The sequence below is a fragment of the Branchiostoma floridae genome, chromosome 5 (genome assembly GCF_000003815.2).
Source record: "Branchiostoma floridae strain S238N-H82 chromosome 5, Bfl_VNyyK, whole genome shotgun sequence".
In the NCBI taxonomy this organism is placed as follows: Eukaryota; Metazoa; Chordata; class Leptocardii; order Amphioxiformes; family Branchiostomatidae; genus Branchiostoma; species Branchiostoma floridae.
The window spans coordinates 20,743,747-20,765,045 of NC_049983.1; the positions used below are offsets into that span (position 1 = coordinate 20,743,747).

Below are 21,299 nucleotides of genomic sequence, written 5' to 3' on the forward strand. Positions count from 1 at the left end.
TCTATGTTCATGTACGTGTTAATGTGGTTATAACATTCCTTAGAATATCCATATTACATTTATACTATAAAATTTCACAAGAAGAAATGGATTATGTCGAGAACGATTGCGCATATTTTATCATAAAAAGCCATGCTATGTGGATATAGTTGTTAAAAAAATGCAATGATAGCAAAGTTACAAGTATATGTATTGCACAATTTGTAAGAACTTGACCTTAGAGAAATATAGGTCGCATGTTCGAACCCAGGGAAGTCGACGATCGGAAGTTCGAGCCCAGCATGTTGGGAATTATTTTTCCTTCCTTTTTTTTCACACTTTCATTAATATTAATACAACGCCTTAAATTTGTTTTGCAACCAGGACATCTAAACCCGGCATTGGGATTTTTTATCATCAGCGAGGGCCTGATGTCGGTCGCAAGAGGCAGAAATTTATTTGTATTGAATATGACGGAAAATTGTTGACAGAAATTGTATTTACCAATATCCTTTGCACAAATTCCTCACGTTGGCACCTTTCTTCCCGCCAAAATGATGAATACTCATGGTACAACTTGATGAAATCTCTTTGGTACAATGTATATATGTCTCTCCTTTTACAGCTTTTCTTTCGTTGTGAACGAGCGAGAAGATATGTCTCCAGTCTCCAGAAAACCATGTTGTTGGCCCTGTTAAAAGGAGCTGTCATGCTCGTGGGGCAGCAGTTTATTAGCATATCTTTCCTGACCGGATTTCGCGGGTCATTTGCATGCGGCGCTCCCCTCTAGGGAGAATAAAAGCCACCCAAATACAACAACAACGTTACAATCTTGCCTCATCCTGAAAATGTATAATAATCGATATTCATCTACCACCCAATGAATTTTAGTCCTTACTTTCTTATCTCAGTTCCGTTTCTTTGTATTTCGCAGATCTTCAAGGAATAATTTAGCCACACAAAAACAACAGCCTGAAACAGCGCTGTAAAAATTTGATAATGTCAAATTCTCGGTAAAATAAAACACGTTTCATAGGCTTCTAATGCCCGCAGTACCGATTCCTTATATTCTCATTGATTTTATTTAAGTTTGCTTCCTTTTCGTTCCTTTTCGTTCCTTTTCGTTCCTTTTCGTTCCTTTTCGTTCCTTTTCGTTCCTTTTCGTTCCTTTTCGCACTTTCGGTACACCGCATATCAATGATGGCCAGGTATCCAAACCTATTGATTTTATAGCTTCGACGTCCTTTTGTCCTCTTTTACAAATTTTCAAAGAGCACAAAAAGGACTCAGATTTAATAGGTTTGGGTACCAGGCAATATCAAAGATGCATAGTCTGATTTTGCTGCGTTCTTTTATGTTCCTCCTTTTTATCATTCACTTGTAGACCGTAATCTGTCCAGAATACTGTTGTTGTAGTCAAGAAGACATAATGCATTTTGACAGGATTAACCCTGCGTATAAGTTGCTGCAGTGGGAAAGAGCAGAGCACTGTGCTTTACGTGTAATGGTCATTAGTTCTTGATTGATGTACCAGTCACATAGATGGACTCTGTACTGTGGGAAATGTCCCAGTTTCATGTGTTTCCTGCACATACATAGACGTGTTTGGAATGTATGATATACATTCTAAGTTGCGATTCCCAATTTACTTTTCTTTTGGCAACAGTGTGCCGCCGTTTGCGTCGGGATTGATAAATCACGCCTCCCCTTTCTCAATTATCCATGTAGACTTTGCCAAGACATTAATTACAAGTAAGGCTTATACACTTAGCTCCTGTGACGTCAGTCTGAGTTTGATTACATCTTAGTAATGACATTAGATTGGGTGTTCCAGTGTACTAATCCCAGTTTGACAGCATGCCTGTAATGCCCCTGAACACAATCATAATCAGGGCTCGAAATACCACCTGCATATGCAGGTTAGTGCAGGTAAAATTGGAGCTGTGCAGGTATTTCTGATGTCTACCTGCACCTAACCTGCACTGATGTACTGGGTTTTATACATAAATGTCCTATAATGTAGGTTCATGTGGATTGTTCTTTGATGCATTGGCTGTTACCACCTATAAAGTAAGAAAGAAAAAAAATAGCAATGGTTCCTGAACAATTTTAGTATGATCCATACTTCCTAAATTCAGAGTGGTGCAGGTAAAATTTGTCTGGACTGGTGCAGGTAATTTTCAATGTTACCAGCACCAGAGCAGGTATGCAGAAAAAGGTATTTCGAGGCCTGATAATGGATGACCCCCTATTTCAGTCTTAGTGAGACTGTGAGTCAGATAAGGTTGGCAGGACTGCCTGGCATCAATAGATGTCACTGGCATTAGTTTTTCTAAATAGTTATGAGAAGTTTTACAAATCCCACTAGACCAGGCCATAAACCTAATCTATAGTACTTAATGGTGATAGAGGCCAACAGCACACGGTGGCACCAAGCCAGAATAGACTTGCCTGATTTACTACAGTCTTAGCACAAGCTCTAGGCTATTATGGACTTCGAAATTCATGTCAGTCTGTCAGAAGATACCACAAATGCATATTGATGACAGGATCAGACCTTGGCCTTCCTTTGTTTTCTGAAAGTTGGGTGTACATGCATAAACACCAACCAAGTTGATATGATAACGGTGTTGCCTGTTGGTTGTATGTTACTACATCGCTGAACATTGGTATCCTAATGCATTAGATAGCATGACTTATATAAACTTGTAGTAAACATTGACTAGTAAAACAACTGCCTCTATGCCACTTAGAATGGAAGGTAATGTGTACTGATGGTCAAAGTTGTTGATTACAGCATATTTCTTTTCGTGTGCGAGTTTACAAAGGAAAGTTAGGCTTGTTGATATGATAACTGTGTTGGTTGTGCGTTACTACATTGCTGAGGATAGCAATGTTATCCTAATCAAATAGCATGACCGAACTAAACCTGAAGTAAACATTGCCTAGTAAACCAATGGCCTCTATGCCACTTAGATTGGAAGGTAATGTGTACTGATGGTCAAAATTGTTGATTACAGCACATTTATTTTCATGAAAGTCAGGCTTCATGATGTTACCTACAAACACAACTGTGCTTTAGTTCTGATATATGTTTTTGTTTTCCTGGATGTTTTGTAGACTGCCTGTTCCGGATCTGTCCTATGAACCGGTATTCTGCCCAGAAGCAGTTCTGGAAGGCAGCCAAACCCAACCCCTCCAACCCTGCTGATGCTGTCCTGCTCAAAAAGCTACAGGTGAGTCTGTTTGTCCTCTCACAGAATCTGAACACAATTTCTTGTAATCCATCTTCATTTGCAAATTCATGACTACAGGCTCATTGCTAGTAGGAGGCACAGAGATAAGCTAACATTGAAAGGTCTATAGCGCTAACTGATGTTTTTATGTACATAACTGGGGAATTTGACTTCTTCTTTGGAGACTGTGACTACTGTGTTCCCAAGTTGATAATGGAATTTATTAAAAATGTACTATAATGTTTCCTAGATGTTTAAAATTTAGGGATATAATAATAACTGTTTTAAAAACCCTGCTTCTATCAGCCTCATAATGAGGCATTCACAATTGAGTGTTATGTAACACAATAATCAACATGAACTGGGCTAATTTAGCTTCTGTATGGTAACAGCCAAATGTAATTTGCCAAAGTAATGGACACCTGCTATATGCAAACTTTGTTTTTTATGCTGTCCTAGAAGCTAATGATATGATTTAGAATCACACTCGAATGAAAAATTACAAAAAGATGAAATATTGCTTAGACCCAAATAAGTACCATGGTTCTAAATTGTGTAATATAAGATTTTAGATGTTATGGTTAGATCACAGCTGGATTATATTGATGTTGGACACCATTAATATGGATGCATTAAAAATAACAACGTTATTCTGATATCTGCTGACATGCATGGTAGTCAGCTAAGTATTTTCACCTGATTGATAAAATCAAGACAAGGATCTAAACATTCTTCCTATTGCTGTTGAAAACTAATTTACATTGACAAAATGTATGCAACTGTTTTGTCAACATTATCAGCACTGTTTTCAGATTGACTATATATATGCACTGCAGAATGTCCCCATCTTATAATAACTATTTCCTACATATAACTCGTTTCTGACACATACCAGACTGCTCTTAGTTTTTGCAATGGCAGATAATGTTTCCAGACCACAATGCTAGACTGTCACATTTTATGGCAACAATATAATCAAGCTGTACATGTGTGGTGGTACTACTACTACCTTATACATGACTTTGGCTGTATGGATTTGTGTACATCAACTAGTGCAGTCAGCATTCAACTTGTCATGTATTGTTTTGTGATGATACTATAAATCTTTGAACCTTTGTGGTTGTTTTATTTTTATGGTGGTCTTTCCAGTTATTCGCTACTGTACTTGTATATTTACTGTACTACAGAATTGTTTCAACTGCAAAATAGAGCCACTAGAACCTCATAGAAAGATAAATGAATATACTGCATAATGTCTATTCACGAAAACTAACACATTGTGAAGAACAACAGCTTAAGCCCAATAGCCTTTTTTTGGGTAAAAATATAATGCGCAGACAACTACTAGAATACCATTGGTCAGGCCAACATCAAAGGGAATGCACATAATACAGAATGATGTGTTATGATGGATGTAGTAGAGTAGGACTCTCCTTTTACTAGTTTGAGAGTTCTGTGTAGCACAGAGTCCATTAAAACATCTCCTGTTGACGTGTCTGGGTCCTGAGAGGCCCATGTGTGGAACACCAGAGGCCAGGACTTCTGAAGAGGAAATAATCTGTGGCATTCCTGAAAGGCTTGGGGGCTTTTTTTCTCCCAAACAACCTTGAAAGATGGGATGGAATTTTGCATGGTTTCTTGGGTGATGTATTTTAGGCAGTGTTTCCACTTGCCAGTGTTCAGTTTTGTAGTTTTTTTAAGAATACAGGCATGTAGCTGAGTCCATCGTCACATTGATAACTGTAATGCGTTCAAACTTCAGTGGAAGGAATTGTCAAAGTTTTCAATGCCAAATCAGACTCAGAGGTAAGAATACTTGCCTACAACAAAAGCTATACTACTTCTACTACTACTAGTTATATGCAGCATTTTGATTGTACTGCTGCAGAGGTCCTTAACAATAGAATTTTGGCAGCTCTGTCCAGCAGGACCACACTGGTGAGGCTGCACACTTTTGACATCCCTATTGAAACACTAATCACATGTAGTACTACATAAGGTGTCCATCTTCCCATGTAGTACTTTTGATGGAGATTTTGATTATTTGTCAGGTCAGAAATTGGTTCTGCTTAATGTTTACATATCCAGTGTTCAGAATCATCAATCTGAAGCAAAATTAGACAAAAACAGAGCCTCTGAAATGGACTTAACTGTATTGTTAAGATGGCCTAAAGCAGTAATATGAAAGTATGACAGAGTCATGTATGCAGTACTGATTGGTATTGCAGTGTTGTAAAAGCATATCTTTGAGTTCAACTGCGAGCATTCACTTTTATGAATCTGTCAAAGTTGTGGAAAGAAAATTGTTGGAGGGATATTACTTTTTATTAGTTCATATATGATGCAATAAAGGTCAGCCATAAATGTTGCTACTGGGCTTTTTACTGTCATACTATAAAGGCCTGGTTGATATTAGCCTATAAATAATATTTGTAGAGTTTGATGGTGACAAAACAAAGGTTCTCTTGTATATTATCAAAATGCATCAGAGGAAAATATTAGGTAAAACCATAGCTCTATGCCCTCATACTGATTTTGCTGTGATAGAACATGCTGAAATGTTGTAATTCACTTATCTATTGGAACATTATATAGTAACTGTTGCTATTTCATGATTTTTTTTAAAAATAAGCTCAAGTTTCAATGGTGTTTGACATGTGATAAGTAAGCTACATGTAGTTGGCACCACTGCCAAATGGACACATTGACTTTTTAAATTTAGTTTGTCTCCTGACCAACTTTGCATGTATCGATACACATAAAAGACATTTTCAAACTTTCAAATGTATCAGGAGGCAAAGCTGACAATAACAGAGCACAACCCAGGTCTACTGCCACTGGGGTCTATTGTATTGTCCGACAAAAAGGAAGGAAAGCTTTTGGAGGGACTGTTCTCATTTCTCATAGTCTGCTTGAAATAACATCAAATACTAACGTGGCTGAAAAGTATAGGTAGGGAAGTGTTTTTTGTGACAATTGTGTTTGGGCCCCAGTGTTCCTTACTGATATCCATCCTTGTTGAATATAAGGCTGTTCTATGACCTAGATTGACCTCTTTGAAGCGAAGTTGCACCCGGTGGATGATTAAAAAACTGCAGTACTAGAATTTTCTTTCTACTGTAATTGGCTCAATTCTACAGAAGATTTTTTCTGACAAACTCAGTTGCTTATGCCAAGAAAGTCTTGTCAATGGGTTTTATCCTATACAATTTAGAAAATGCACAATTATTTTTGACATAGAAATGATGTTTTTCTCCTCTAATTTACACAAAGTAGGAAAGTTGAAAAACAAACCTCAGTTGGTCTTGTCGCTGAAGGGATATCCCCCCCACATACAGATATTTTTATTCAGAATTTTTTGCTGGAAGAGACAATCACTAGAGTCTAGACTTGTGGGTGTGCAGCCTCCAATTGAAACCAAAATAAACTGGAGTGTTCCCGCATTAAATTGTGCTTACATCCTAAGCTAAAATCAAGGTCCTCATCGAACCACGATGGACAAACAACACATCTAAGCAACATTCTGTAAAAATAGATAAATCTTGCCGATCCTAGAGTATGATAAACATTGTATTGTATTCTTCCTGTGGTTCTCTGTCAAAGCCTGTCTAGAATATGATTAAATCTTTGATGAGGTCCTTGAAAGGCTTGAAGACCAGTTATCATCAAAGGGTGTACAGGTGTACATCATTAGCCATGTAACTAATGCAGTATACAGGTGCATTCTTGTCTGTATTATTTCACTGAACTCTAGTCTGTAAAAAGGCATGATTTTCAAACTATCTCCCTACCATTTCTAAATTCTGAACCATATTTCTACAAAATACATGGAATATGAGCCTACCCATAGCTGGTGCATCTACCCAAAACAACTGATTTCCAATTTGCTGCTGGCCATAATGTTAAATTGTCATGTACATGCAACATGAAACTAGCAATGTTATCAGCCTCCATGTGAAATATGCTCACTAGAAAATTGAGTTTCCTGAGCAGCATCGATTTTCCCAGTCCAAACCACAGTTCATTCTGGCCAACTTGTAATGCAGAGGCAGATTATGTAGGACTAATTAGAAGGGGCATCTCAAAAACTCGATGAAGGTCAGGGCTCTATAATGATTTGTGCATGTCTTGAGCAATTACAATGCAAATTTATGTAGAAGACCTTTTGTAAGTGCAGATTTTTTTTTGTTCTCAACAGAACTAGAGCTAGAATAGAAGATACGGAAAATTGCTTTAAGTTTGCAGGGATTTGATTTTGTGAGATGGAGAAAATGGTAATACTGGCATCTTTACAGCCAGCCAGCCAGAAACCAAGATAGTGCGTGGCCCCACACCATGATTTATGTGGATTATTAGTAGCTTATATATTCAATGTTTGAAGATCAGGCCTGTTTTCAGTTGCACCTTATTAGTATTCGTGCGTATTAACCTTAACAGGTACCTCCAATACATCACAATACTGTACAATGTACAGGACGTAACTTGCTTAGACAGGGAAGTAGGTGGGCAGAAGATGGTTGTAAGTTTGTGGTGAAGACGTCATCTCAAAAACTGCCACTGTGATGTCAACTTATAGTATACTAGGTGAATAACTGGAATTCCATACCTCAACAAAGTTCCAAATTGGTCTAAATAAATAATCATTGTACATTCTCATATCTTATTAGGTAACAAGAGATAAAAAGGACCCATATTGTGCATTTCATAGTCTTATGATTTCAATCAAGGGTAATATACTTAGATTTATGTTATCCTTAATTAAAATCTTAAGACTTGGACCCATAGTATGAACCCAGGTCTTATCATTTCAATCAAGGGTAATATACTTAAAAGTATGTTATCATTAATTGAAATCTTAAGACTTGGGCCCATAGTATAACCCAGGTCTTATCATTTGAATCAAGGATAATTTTACCATATCCACCTGATAAACCCAACTTCATACCGCAAACAGAATGTATGGACCCATTGCTGTCAACATTAATAACAGATAGCAGGTGACTGATCGGATTGATTTGGTCTGTTCAAGGTTGAGGATAACCATATCGAATGTTCCACAAAGGCAAAGCCATTCATTATTCAGCTGAAGCCCTGTTGCTTGATTGCATTTTTACCCCCATGGCCAGATCAATGTCCCGTCAAATACGACCTTATTGTGTCTTAATTGAAAGAAGATATGTGAAGGGCTAAGAAAGGAGAATCACAAGTAGTTCCAGAGAGACCTCTGCGGTTGTTTCATATTCCTGGAAGAAGAGGACAAAGAATCCATTACAAATTCAGGTCGCTCCATGAGTAGGGTACTTGACCCAGAAAAGGATTGATTTTAGCTGGTAGCGCTAATACTCCCACTCGATAAAGGTATCAGTATGGCAATCAGACCAGCAATTGTTTTTAAGGGGATACTGGTGTCCAACCATGATAAGTCCAGCCAGCTCACTGTAACATTGTGGTCCTGGTGTGAAAATGGCTGCAGGGCTTGTTATTTGTAGGATGGATGAGGTGACCCATATCTAAGTGAGTCATCTTCTGCCCAAACAAGCCCAAAGGCCACTACTTCAGTGCTTCTATGAACCAAATTGACAATCCTCAGCATTAACCAAAGAAGGCATTCGCCAGTCCAGTGAAATATGAAGTACATGTATTGCAAAGGTCTTTTTTTTCAGTTCTTAATGGGTTTCATTTTCACTTGGCAGACAGCAAAGGGAAATTAACAATTATGAGAGGATAGAATCTTGGAGATAGAGTGGTCTGTGATTGCTTTGGTGGGAATAAAGCTTGCAGAAAGTGAAATTGGTACTTAAGGTGTACATATAGGGAAGTTCACACCCGCCCACAAGTGATGTTATCAGTGGAAATGTAAAATAGCCCAGAACTGTGGCTGATTGAATTTCAGTCAAGCATATACCGATATAGTCAAGTGTTGTAGCTGCAGGTTGTCTAGTGGAGAATACTGTATGATATCGTTTAAAAGCTATTAACATGCAGAAGAAAGCTATCTTGCAAATAAAAATGTGCATTGTACTTCTAGCTCTTTTTGTGTAAAATAGAAATACATTTGTATGTAAGTTGAAAGCTCCACATAGCTTACCGGTAAGTAATTATAGAGCAAACTGTGAATGTAAGTTTTTTGTAACTCCCTAGTATAGGTAGTATTGTCAAGATTTATTAGATGGCATGTATAGTGAGCAATTTCAATATTACCCTCTAGCTATACTGCACATGGACTAGCTCTGCTGGATATCCCTTTATCTGCTACATATAAATGACCATTTATAATGAAAAAAAAAGCACCCACAGAAATTTGGTTCAAGGTGAACGGAAGAAAGGAAGGAAGCAACAGATGCTTACCACACGATTCCCCAAACAGTAGAGCTGCTCGCCTAGTGTGAATGATTCCTTTTAATGCATGTAACATACTTACCAGGCATCGTGGATGAAAAATGATCAACAAATAGCTAGGCTAATAGGCTGGGATAATTTGTTACATTCATATCAACCTTTTTCATCGGTTGTGGGTATTGGACAAATCTCTGTCTAGTCTAGCAGTAAATCACCAGATTGTCTCGAGAGGAGATTTCTTCTCACACCTCATTGTCACAGATGCTCCGATAAGCTGTGTCTAGACACATATTTGATTATTATTTTTACACAATGTGAATAATGGGATCCTACACATTTCTTTTCATTTATCACTAAAATTGGTTTTGATCAATGCCAAATTCACCATGCAGGCACACCAAGAAGTCAGTACTTTATAGAGTAAACAGTTTGAAAAGACCCCTACACAGATTTTCTATTCAACCTGAATGTTCAGTAAGGTGAGCCAGAACCAAAATGTGTGTACAGTTAGTGCCACACTTGAAGTGCCATTCACATACCCATACCTTTGTCACCTATGATGAAGAGAAAGTTGTATTGAATGTAACTCCGGTGACTTGGGTATTTGGGGAGCTTATGAAGAATGTATTTCCCTGGATCAGAAATCCAAATGGCCACATTCCTGCCCACGTAAGTTGCCCACATTGGCCAGCCAAAGATGGAAACCTTAATGGTCTACAGAAAGCTAATGGCTCAAGTGGAATCAGCCTTGTACCAGTTGGAAGGTCGAATCACACGTTTAAAAGACACGGTGGCAGGTTGCCTTCTCTGCTGTGATGTTGGTGTTAAGTTATACTAAATGGAGATATAGTATTTACTTCCTGATTTTTATCTCTAAATCTTTGAACCCATTTTGGTACCTGTTGGGACACTGTAAATGCATTTAAGTTCGCGGGGATTTAATTTCGCAGTAGCGGGAAAATGAACTTTTCGCGGTGATTTTAATTTCGCGGTAGCACCATGCACTGTAGTCTCTTACTGTTATGGAAAAATTTTCGGGGTGGTTTTAAATTCGCAGTGAAGCGGCCGCCGCGAAAACCGCGAACATTAATCCACCGCGAACATTTCTGCATTTACAGTACTCGGGAGGAAGCCCCCAACATGCCAACCAGCTGGGTGTGTTTCAACAGCTAGACATGTCCATGGTGCTGAAAGATTGATTGCTGTGCTTTCTGCTTCCAAACTTACCAATTAACCATTCCCTGGCTGAGTCATGAAGGCTGCAGAGTGCGGGGAAGATGAGAGCCATTTCGCATGATTTGTAACTTGGGATTTTGTTATCGGATCCCCAGAGAAACCATCACACGTTTGGAGAGGGTTGTCAGTTTTTTGTCAGAATGAGTCGGCAGCTTTGTGGGAGGTGAAAACACCCACATTGTCTGCAATGTGTTGTGTCTAGGGACAGGATTCAGAATCCTGCTGTCAGAATGGGATTGCAAACATGTTTGTCTGATACACTGCACAATCTAGTGGAATTAAAATGTCTTCAAACTACGTGTATCAGATTCATGTTCATGTAAGGGATTGAAACTGAAGCGAGACTAGATTTTAATGCATACCCAGATCGACCATTAAGATCATTACAGAAGAGGTCTACTGTGCACAGAGCTAAATGTCATCCTTGTAATTAGGGTTCAAAATAGATCTTTCATTTGACCTCCAAAGATAAATGGCTACCACGATTTCAAGACCGTTGAGTCAAATGTGTCAGCCCTGGCTTGTGTCAAGGTTAGTGGGTCTTTGTAAGAATTATGGGATAATAATATCTTTCACTTAATGTTCATGTGCAGAACAAAGAAAATTCAGAAATCAGACTTTCTTATTGAGAAAAAAATGCACATTGCGAGGCAGATTCTGTGCTTAATAATGTAGCATTGTTACAGATCAAAGCTTCTAAGGCAGAATGAATGTCATAACAGCATATATTAGAATCTCAAACAGAAACAAATCCAAAGCTAACCCCTCAAATCGTTCAAAGCCTATAGCATGAATAACTAATGATGCAATGGGCCTTGACATTTAAGTGTTAACATTTTGTGTCTTTGAAGTGTTAAAGATCAGTTGGGTTAACTACATACAGCAGACACAGACTGCAAATTACTCCTGTAGTGGGACTCATTTTATACAATGTACATGTATCAGTAGCAGAGGGAGCCTGACCTCCTACAGTGATTCCAGATCCCTTATATAAACTTTTGTAAGCAAAGAGGAAATAGGTCCCGGTTGTAATAACTGCAGCAGATAACCTCCCAGACAAATATTGCAAGGTAGAAGTGGATGAGATTGGGTCATGCTAGGATACACAGTGTAATCTATTTCGAGCCGTATGAAATATGATAAATCTAAGCTAGTTCTGTTTGTTGTTTGATTATTTATTGCAGTCAAGTCTTAACATATTACCCAGATCAATATATTTTCATTATGGTTACAAAATCTGTGTTGCCAGAGCTTGGTACAGAGATATCAATAGAATCTTCAAAAATGATGTTTGCCAAAGCTTCCAAATTCCATAAACCCGAGGAAAAAATTCCAATTTTCTATACAAGTTTAACTTAAAAGATACATCTATGTACCTGGTAGTGTTTGTTCCCTGTTTCAACCATTTGACAAAATATTTAAAAATTTCCAAGATTTGCCAGGCTAAAACCCAGGCTTAAGGAAAATATTTGTAGAGTATAACTGTATAAATGAAGCTGGTTTAAATAATGCAAACATCATTATTGAATTCATTGGAGTGTGACTAGAGCTTATTCCTTTCACCAAGACTCAACTGCCACCTTCCACCACCAAGTTAATTTTTTAAAACTTGCATGCACATGTCTTTTACTGGATGTGCATTTGTCTGTCTACCTTAGTTATATTACAGCTTTCACCATCAGAACTGCAATGCATGTATGATATGCATCAGAAACTTGTGAATAAAAGAACTGTCTGGTTTAATTTCATATTGCAAAAAAAAACATACCTCTCAACGGCACAATTGTCTCTCACTCAGTTCTACATTTAGTTGGCTTCGTGCTAGGACTTGTGGCCTGCGTCTGAGACATGCAGATCTTAGTCATGAATCCTGTGTGTGAAAAAGCTTTACAGACTTTCCTAGTTAAAGTTTGTCTGTGTTTGCTGTTACATGTAGTGGCTGTGGTGAACTTAACCATGAACCATATATCAATATTGCTGTGTCGTTTGTACTTATTGCAGAGTACTGTACATTATGAACAGTGTACAGTGTTATGACGGAGACAGTACACTGTAGCCATTCTGATTCTGAAACATGCCACACTTCTGGAACTTCTCACCCTCTGCTATTTGCCTATAAATAATCAGTAATCATTGCCAAACATTTTTGATGTTCACCTTGTAGTGTCTAGTGGCATGACGTAGGCCAACAAGTCTCCTTGTTGTTTCTGTAGCAGGGAATATTTTTTACAGGGAGGAGTTGGAAGCCCATCTCCTTTGAATACTTGAGGCACCTCCTTGAAAACAAGACTCACATTTTAGGTCCTTCACGAAAGACAGGTGCAGCCCTAACCAAGATTTCCTTCCCAGGACTGAAACCAGAATCTCCCAGTTGCCAACTAATTGGTACCAGGAACATATTTAGCAAACAGAATTCTTGTTCATGCTTATAAATTACAGCTATGAAGACAAATCTTTGTTCTTGTGATACTTCTTCTTTGAACTCAGATTTGTCTGCATACCATAATGCCATTTTCACTGTGATCAGATTGAAACATTGGAAAGGAAATGCTTATTCATTTTCACTCACTCACTCACTATCCATGGTTAGATTATACTGCTGCTGGGTTCCCTGACGCAGGGGTAGGCAGCAGTCGGCCAGTCTTCACACTCCGTTTCCATTTGGCTCTGTCCAGTGGGTCTACCCCTGTCAGACCGCACTCCTTCAAGTCCCTGCCGACACAGTCCCTCCAGGTTTTCCTAGGTCTACCACGACCTCTGTTGCCAGATACTTTCAGTTTGGTGATCTTATTGATGCAGTCACTAGATCTTTCAACGTGCCCAAACCATCTAAGACGGCGGGACTGCAGCACTGAGATGATGTCCAGAATACCAAGTTTATCAAGTAAGCTAGATGAAGGGGTCTCATCCCGGGGTTTGACGCCACAAATCCATCTGATCATGGCACGGTCATTGCGGCGCAACCGCTGTAGATCCGAGGTGGTAGGTGCCCAGGTTTCACTCCCATGAAGCATGGCCGCACGTACACAGCAGTCAAACACCTTGCCACGGGTTTTGAAGGGTAGGTGCCTGGACGTAAGGATGGGCAGGAGCTTCTTGAATTTACCCCAGGCAACGCAGGATCTGGTGGTGACTGCAAGCTCACATCCGCCACCAGCACAGAGCATGTCCCCAAGGTAACAAAAGCTGGCTTCCACGTCCAAGACCACTTCATCCACAGTGACTTGTGTTGTAGGGCGGCCATCCAGTGGCCTAGCTTCCCCTCGACACCGCGGACATGTGTAGTTCTGCACAGCTAGCAGACTCCCTCTTATGCCACAGCATCTCTTGTGGACCCAGAAGTTACAAACTGTACACTGGATGGAGTTAGCACCCACCCCGGAACGGCATACAGCACACGGGAAAGATCCAGTTTCCTTCAGTTTGTTCAGTCCTTGACCAGAAATCATGATCTTTGTCTTCCCCATGTTAACCCGCAGGCCTTTGCGTTCCATGCCCGACTTCCATGCCTTCAGTCTAGCGATGCATTCTTCCAGGGTGTCTGCGATGATTACCAGGTCGTCTGCGTACAGGAGCTCCCAGGGGACTCCATTGCGGAATTCACGAGACAGAGCTTCCAAAACGAGGATGAACAGCAGGGGACTGAGGACAGATCCCTGGTGAACGCCAACACCAACGCCGAACTCCTCGCTGTACTGTCCGTTCACTCGCACACGGCTCCTGGCATTTGCGTACATGGCCTGGATCACCCTCACGGCCCACTCCTCAACACCAAGACTTCTCAGTGCCCACCACAGCACCCTTCTGGGAACTCGATCGAAGGCCTTCTCCAGATCGACAAAGGCGAAGTACAGAGGTTTGTTTGCGGCTATGAACTTCTCTTGCAGCTGGCGCACAATGAAGATGGCATCGGTGGTGCCTCTGCCAGGCACAAAGGCAAACTGAAGGCATTTTAGCTGATAAAAATGGTTGTCAGTGATGGCTGTTCTTATTCATTTTCACCTTTTGGACCATCCATATTTTTTTCCAGTTTTTTGGCAAAAGGCAATCTGTATGGCAGGAAAACAAATGGAAAAATTAATTCCGAAAAAATAATGGCGACAGAAAATAAGAAAGTGCAGTTTTCCTGGTTTTTGTTTTTCTGATTGGAACCATTCCATAAAACAAGCCATGAGTGCACACTCGATAATGGGCTGACAAATCAAGTTTGGATTTGTCAGTAAGTCAACATGCTTTATAGGCAGCTGTACCCATGATCAAGTCAGCTTCTGTTGTATTATGGCTTATTCCAGACAGGCATCAATTTGGGAGAAAGAAGAGCCGCTACATGTAGTATGGTGAAGTATTTTTAACTCCTAGTTTTCAGAACTTCTAGAGAAGCAACTTTTTCATATGCTGTCCTCGTAACACACAATTACTGTAGATCAAAAATAGTAATTCCGCTGCGGTTTTCCAGCATTGCTTGGATCTGTACTCATCAATCTTTTGATGGATGACTTGCCATGATAGCAGCCCGCTCAGCGGTAAACCTGCAATCATAAACCAGCTGAAGTGTGGCTCCTTATTCCAGGATCCTTTTACCTCCGTCATGGATCACTGGATGGGTTCTATTCCCTCAGCACAGTTGGTGGATTCTCCCAGCCCATTTTCACACTAAATATAACACACTGATAGTGTGCATAATCAAGGTCACAACATCCAAGACTAAAACTGTAACAGTAACATTTATACATGGATCTCGAACCTACTACTTTGTATATGACTAGGTATGACTCTGTTCGTATGATTTTATTTCAAGCAGTAGAAATATCAACCTGTTATATCAGTAATATCAAGAATTTGTCATTAGTAAGATGATACTTACCTGTACTGTAACTTGATACCCCTTTTAATGCTAGTTTCTAACTTTTGAGTGAATGTTTCCTTTTTCTGAATTGGTTGATTGGCCAATTCATGAGGAATTCAGTGGGTTTATAAGAGATTTCCTTAATCACAGCCCACTGGCTTGTACAAGTTGTTCATTTGTATATTCATGGTGTTTGAACAGATAAGCATGAATGACATGTATGTGATTGAAGTAACACAGGTGCAGTCCAGCCTTAATATTGTGCTGCACCTGCAACTTTTCCAATTTAGCTCTACACATTGAATATGATTTATCCTGTTATAATGATACAATAAAACAGGTTGTCATTAAGTGCAGGCATGACTGCTGAATGGAAGCAATTATAATAGATTAGCAGCAGATGGTTTACAGACTTTCTCTTTTTCTATGTACAAGTGCGATCTGCACACAAGTACAGTGGTAGCCTGGATACCAGACCCCAACTATATCTCAGAAATCTAGGCTAGTACAGTGGAAAAACAAGTATCAAGAGCTGTATTTCAAGTGTGGAATACAGATCATCTCAGCACAAACCACTTCTGCATAATTATCCTTTACTATTTTGTGGAATTTAATGTACTGTGGTGATCTTTAATATATGAGATGTTGAAAGATCGTGACAGAACATAAGATATGCATGTACACATGTACATGTATGATCCAGAGGGTTCCTATATACGTTTGTCTTGCTGCATTGGTTACTGTGCATGATGTAAAATCAAGATGAGAGTCATGACTGATTCATACCAGGCAGGATGATGTCCTGACCTCCGCTCAGTCACATCAAGTCTCTGAAAGGGGAAAATGTGAAGTCATTAAATGTAACGAGACTGGCGACAGTCCTTTAATGGAAGATGAATCTCAAGGCAAAAAGCAACATAAAAGCAGATAGTGGGTGCCCCTTGACAATGACGTACTTGTTACTTTTCCTTAGCAAGTTTTTGATTAGGTAACTTATCAATTTCCTGTACATCGGTGATTGTGAATGCCTCGCTATTTTTGGACACACCAGCCGACACATTCTGTATTCCATTTTGTTATCTTGGTTTACTGAATCAGAGCTGCGTATAATTGAGGAGATGTCTTGTCTTGTCTTGGCACATTTTGCTCATCTCTGTTATCATTGATGTTTGCATTGATTTTCCATGCGAATGACGTCAAACTTGTTCCACTTGCATATGAACATGTTTGATACCTGTAGCAGGGGTCACGTTTCCACGCAGCAACCATGACAAGATAAAACCCATACTATAGATCTCAGCAAGAACAGCCATTATTATTATGCTAAACCACAAGTTTGGGAGCAAAGTAGATATACACATTCCCGGCAGTTGATCCATCTTGTAGAGCCTTGTCCAATCTAGCTTTTATTCTTAAGATAGAATCTATTCTAACTACATGTGTGCGTCTGTGTGATGAATGTCAAATGTGGAAGTATTGGCAGTAAGATCTCAAATTTTTTCTTAAGATGTGCATAGAGTAAAACATAAAACATGTAGTTTGAAAAGAAACAAGCTCTTTTATTCATCAATGTCCAGCTTAACTAATGGGAATCCATTCTTGACTCAAAAATAGCCTTTATATGTGTTCTGAAAAAAGTAGAAAATCAATTCTTGTTCCTAAAGAGGGGGCTAGAATCTAATCCATATCATGGGGCTCAGAGGCACTGGTTGTTGATTGACCCCACTATTGCCTGCCTATCTAAGGATGAATCGTAATTTCCCGTGAATGATTCAGATGGAGAACATCTGACCTTGAATTTGAAGGGTTCAACAGGGGACCACAGTCTTGTATTTTTTATTGATTGTGAATTTCCATGTTCTTACTTTGGTACAAAGCCTGTCATCTACAATGAATGCCTGGTTAGAGTGAGACACCAATGAGAATTCGATAATCATCAGGAGGGCATCTTCGGGGTTGTCGTTGTCTCTACTGTCAATAGAACACAAGAAATGAAGAATGGATACAACAGATGGAGGAAATGATACATTCATTTGAAGTTCCTCTTACAATGGGTGAAAAATCAACATGATTACATGTGTATACAACTGCACCAATTTGGTTTTGTCATGAGAATGGTGTACATCACAATGAAGACACCGTATGCAAATCAAATCTAAAACCAAAGTCAGCCTGTGATAGAATTGTTGCATATGACATGCCACATTAACAGCTAACAAGGTAAATTTATTGATGTCAAGTATAAACTTTTGACTGAAAAATGCAACAATACACTGCAAGTGCAACAATACATGAAGCACTACAAAGTCTTATAAAGTGATATTACAAGATGGGCAAGTTTCATACCTTTCTTGAACCCCATTTTTACATTAACATGGTCAGCAAAGGCATCAAAGCAAGAATGTGTTCATTACCGTGGGGAAATGGTCAGCACGATAGTTAACTGTATGAAGCTGGACTGCAGTGATAGAGACAAGGGAATTCAGACTCCATTTCCTGTGGCACTCACCAAGATTAGAGTGGTTGTGTGTGCCTTAGACATCTTAAATGGGGTTCAAAGAGAACTGAATTCCAGCTTCCATCTCTGGCACCATTGAAGAGGGTTGAGAGTGTGCCGTCCCAGCTTATAATGTTATATCAATGCAAATCAAAGACCGTATCTTGCAGTAATTGCTCACATGAGCGACCTTCTGGCTTTGTGTGGTTTGTCCTTCAGAGAGATTTATTCCGTTGAGGCTTGCATGCAACACGTGCAGGAGTTGTCATTAGGGTGATGGCATGATGAGAGCCATTTGATGCTTGGAACCAATATCTGTAATATCCAGGGCTTGCCAGCCTGAGGGTGCTGGCTTTCCATCAACTTGTGATCACATGAATGATGCATTTTCAAAGGCCCAGAATTCGTGTAATACCTCAAGTGTAAATCTTCAAACTCAAAGATAAGAAAAAATTCATCACTTGACTTTATGCAGAAACACTCCTTGAAGGTGCCCCTTCTTGTACAAAGCATGCATTTTGCAAATACATTATTAGAAGTTAACGTTGGCATTGTAATTGCTTAGTGTCATAGTCTGCATAGACTGACTGACACTGTAGTAGTATTAGAAGTAAATAGCTTTGATTGATGTTTTCCTGTATTGATTGGTATCCATTGTCTGTGCGGTCTGCTGAATTTTCTTTTTTTTTTCATAAATATTGTCACATTAATTCATCTTTGTAAGTGAGAAAGAGAACAGGTGCATCTAATTGGTAAATTTTATTTCCTATATTAAGTTTATTTGCTGACTGTCATATAGTAGAATATATGGTCATTGGCAGGTTTTGATATTACAGGTGTCAATGGCTGCTTTAAACAGTCATTGTGAGCTTAACAGTACTCATTTCTCATGGAAAGAAATATTGTTGCTTGGGGTTTATTGGCCCATAATGTGTATAGTACTAAATCCTTTAAGCATAATAAGTAACCTAGCTTTAGCATCCTGCATTTATCATACCTTTCTTGCATGGCACTTTTATGAATTGTGACTTACACTTTAATCACTATAGGTACTTTATTAAGACTTCTGTATTTTTATGACTGTTTGTACTTAGCCCAATAGGGCACCAATGTATATTAAAGGCTATACATTGTACATTTGCTAATTCATTCTTAACATTCACTAATTCTTTATTCAAAATTTGAAGTACTTCAGGGCAAATGTTTTATTTACTGTTTGCCCCCTTCCAATCCTGTTTTCTTACAATTTTGTACTCATGATAGTAGCAAGGTGCTCCTTGGTAGTAGACTACATATGCATGAATGTAGTTGGAAAAAGTATTCAGTATCAATTCCTGGAAAGTGCCAGCTGTACATACAAGCAAGATCTATTTTCTACACATCCTGCGAGGTGTGTAAACAGAAGCCAGGCAGTGGTATACAAGACAAGCTATTTTTAGGAAAGACAATATACTAAGCCCATGGAGTTAGAAGTCAACACTATCACTCACACACTATCCAGTTTTATGAGCACATTGTCCTTATTTTGTCAACCAGGAAACCAGGCAATAATGATACACAATAAAAGGTATTTTGTGGAAATAATCTCCTCATCATTGCTGCTGACTGTTGGGGAGCCCCTACGACCACTGTGGTCGTGGTCATGGGTCATGAGTGAGGGAGTGAATCTCCTCATCAAAGACAATATACAAAGCCCATGGAGTTAGAAGTCAACACAAGCACTCAGACTGACACACATCCAGTTTTTCATCCACTTGCAGCACTATCTTCTAGAACTCATTCAAAAACAAATTTGTATCTTTTTATCTTTTAACTGCAGCATGCAGCAGACCTGGAGAAGAAACAAAATGAGGCTGAGAACAAGAAGCTACTTGGCAGTGTCATTCAGTATGGAGGAGTCATACAGGTAAGACACCTGTGGATAGCCTCTTATTATAGATGTACTGTTCTATGCAATTGCTTGCAGAGTACAGCAGGGGTTTGTTCATCCCTAAATGTCATGTTGACAAATCCTTGCTTTCCTGGTTTAATTGGACCGTATTTAATCTTTTCCCTATCAGACATGCCAAATTTGTCTGTCAAGATGATGGAATAGCCATTATTTTCGTCAGTCATTAACAGCAAGATTGACAGGCACTGGGCAAAACCCTTAGATACAGTTATTTTAAAGTAGTGAAATAATGTTACCTCAAAGCTTTAGAAGTTTTTATTGTGCTATTGTTGATGAAAGTTGTCACCAAAACTCTGTTGCTTAGCTTCTCCATCTCAAGAGCAACAAGTTCCTGACAGTGAACAAGCGCCTCCCGGCACATCTGGAGAAAAATGCAATGAGAGTCACCCTTGATCCATCCGGAAATGAAGGGTCATGGTTTTACATCCAGCCCTTTTACAAGCTGAGATCACCAGGGGATAATGTAAGTACATTACCATGTACTGTAGTGCCATAAGCAAGGCTACATCTATAGTGTTCATTTTGTTTGTCAGAATCTTGAGTTGACAAGATCCATGAAGACATTCCTTGTATTTTACAACGGATCGAGTGTCAGCCATCTTGTTGATGAAGCAGAGTAGATGCACTGTGCTGTGGATATAGTATGCAAAAGTAGACTGCAGGCACAATCGAATAATGACTTATTATGATACTTGTGAAACTTACAGGAACTTACATAATTAATATTGTTCAATTGTGTAATTGTGCAAATTTTGTCTTAAAGTAAATAGTTGTGTTTTTTTTTTAATGTTCCCATGAACTCCTGAAAAACAGGGCTCAGTAATGCCCAGAGTAACTCCAGGCTGAATAAAATAAATGAAATTAATGAAATGCAATGCTCTAGAAAGGTAAAGATAACACCAATTGTCCTTGCAGAAACATAATGTCTTACCAAATCAACAACTGATGATAGCCAAGAATCTTCTAGACAGTGATGCCATTCTTATCCTTCCATGTCTGGGTATTATTTTATCATTATCTGCATGCAGAAGGATGATGAGCTGTGAACCCATCTGATATACCTTTCCCACAGGTTGTTGTTGGTGACAAGGTGACCCTGATGCCAGTCAATGCTGGACAGCCTCTCCATGCCAGTAACTATGAGCTGGTGACAACCCTGGTTGTAAAGAGGTGGGTTAGTACGACAGTTTAGGAGGAGAGGACTCGTACATCTAT

At 39.2% G+C, this 21,299-nt stretch overlaps 1 protein-coding gene across 1 annotated transcript in view; it reads left to right on the forward strand.

Annotated features, from left to right (window-relative positions):
* Nucleotides 1-21,299, forward strand: part of LOC118415973 (inositol 1,4,5-trisphosphate receptor-like) — a 97,079-nt gene that overhangs the window by 22,443 nt on the left and 53,337 nt on the right. The window contains 5 exon segments of the mRNA XM_035820957.1: nucleotides 3,100-3,215; nucleotides 19,953-20,039; nucleotides 20,389-20,547; nucleotides 21,157-21,229; nucleotides 21,232-21,254. Coding sequence (XP_035676850.1) covers nucleotides 3,100-3,215; nucleotides 19,953-20,039; nucleotides 20,389-20,547; nucleotides 21,157-21,229; nucleotides 21,232-21,254 — 458 coding nt within the window.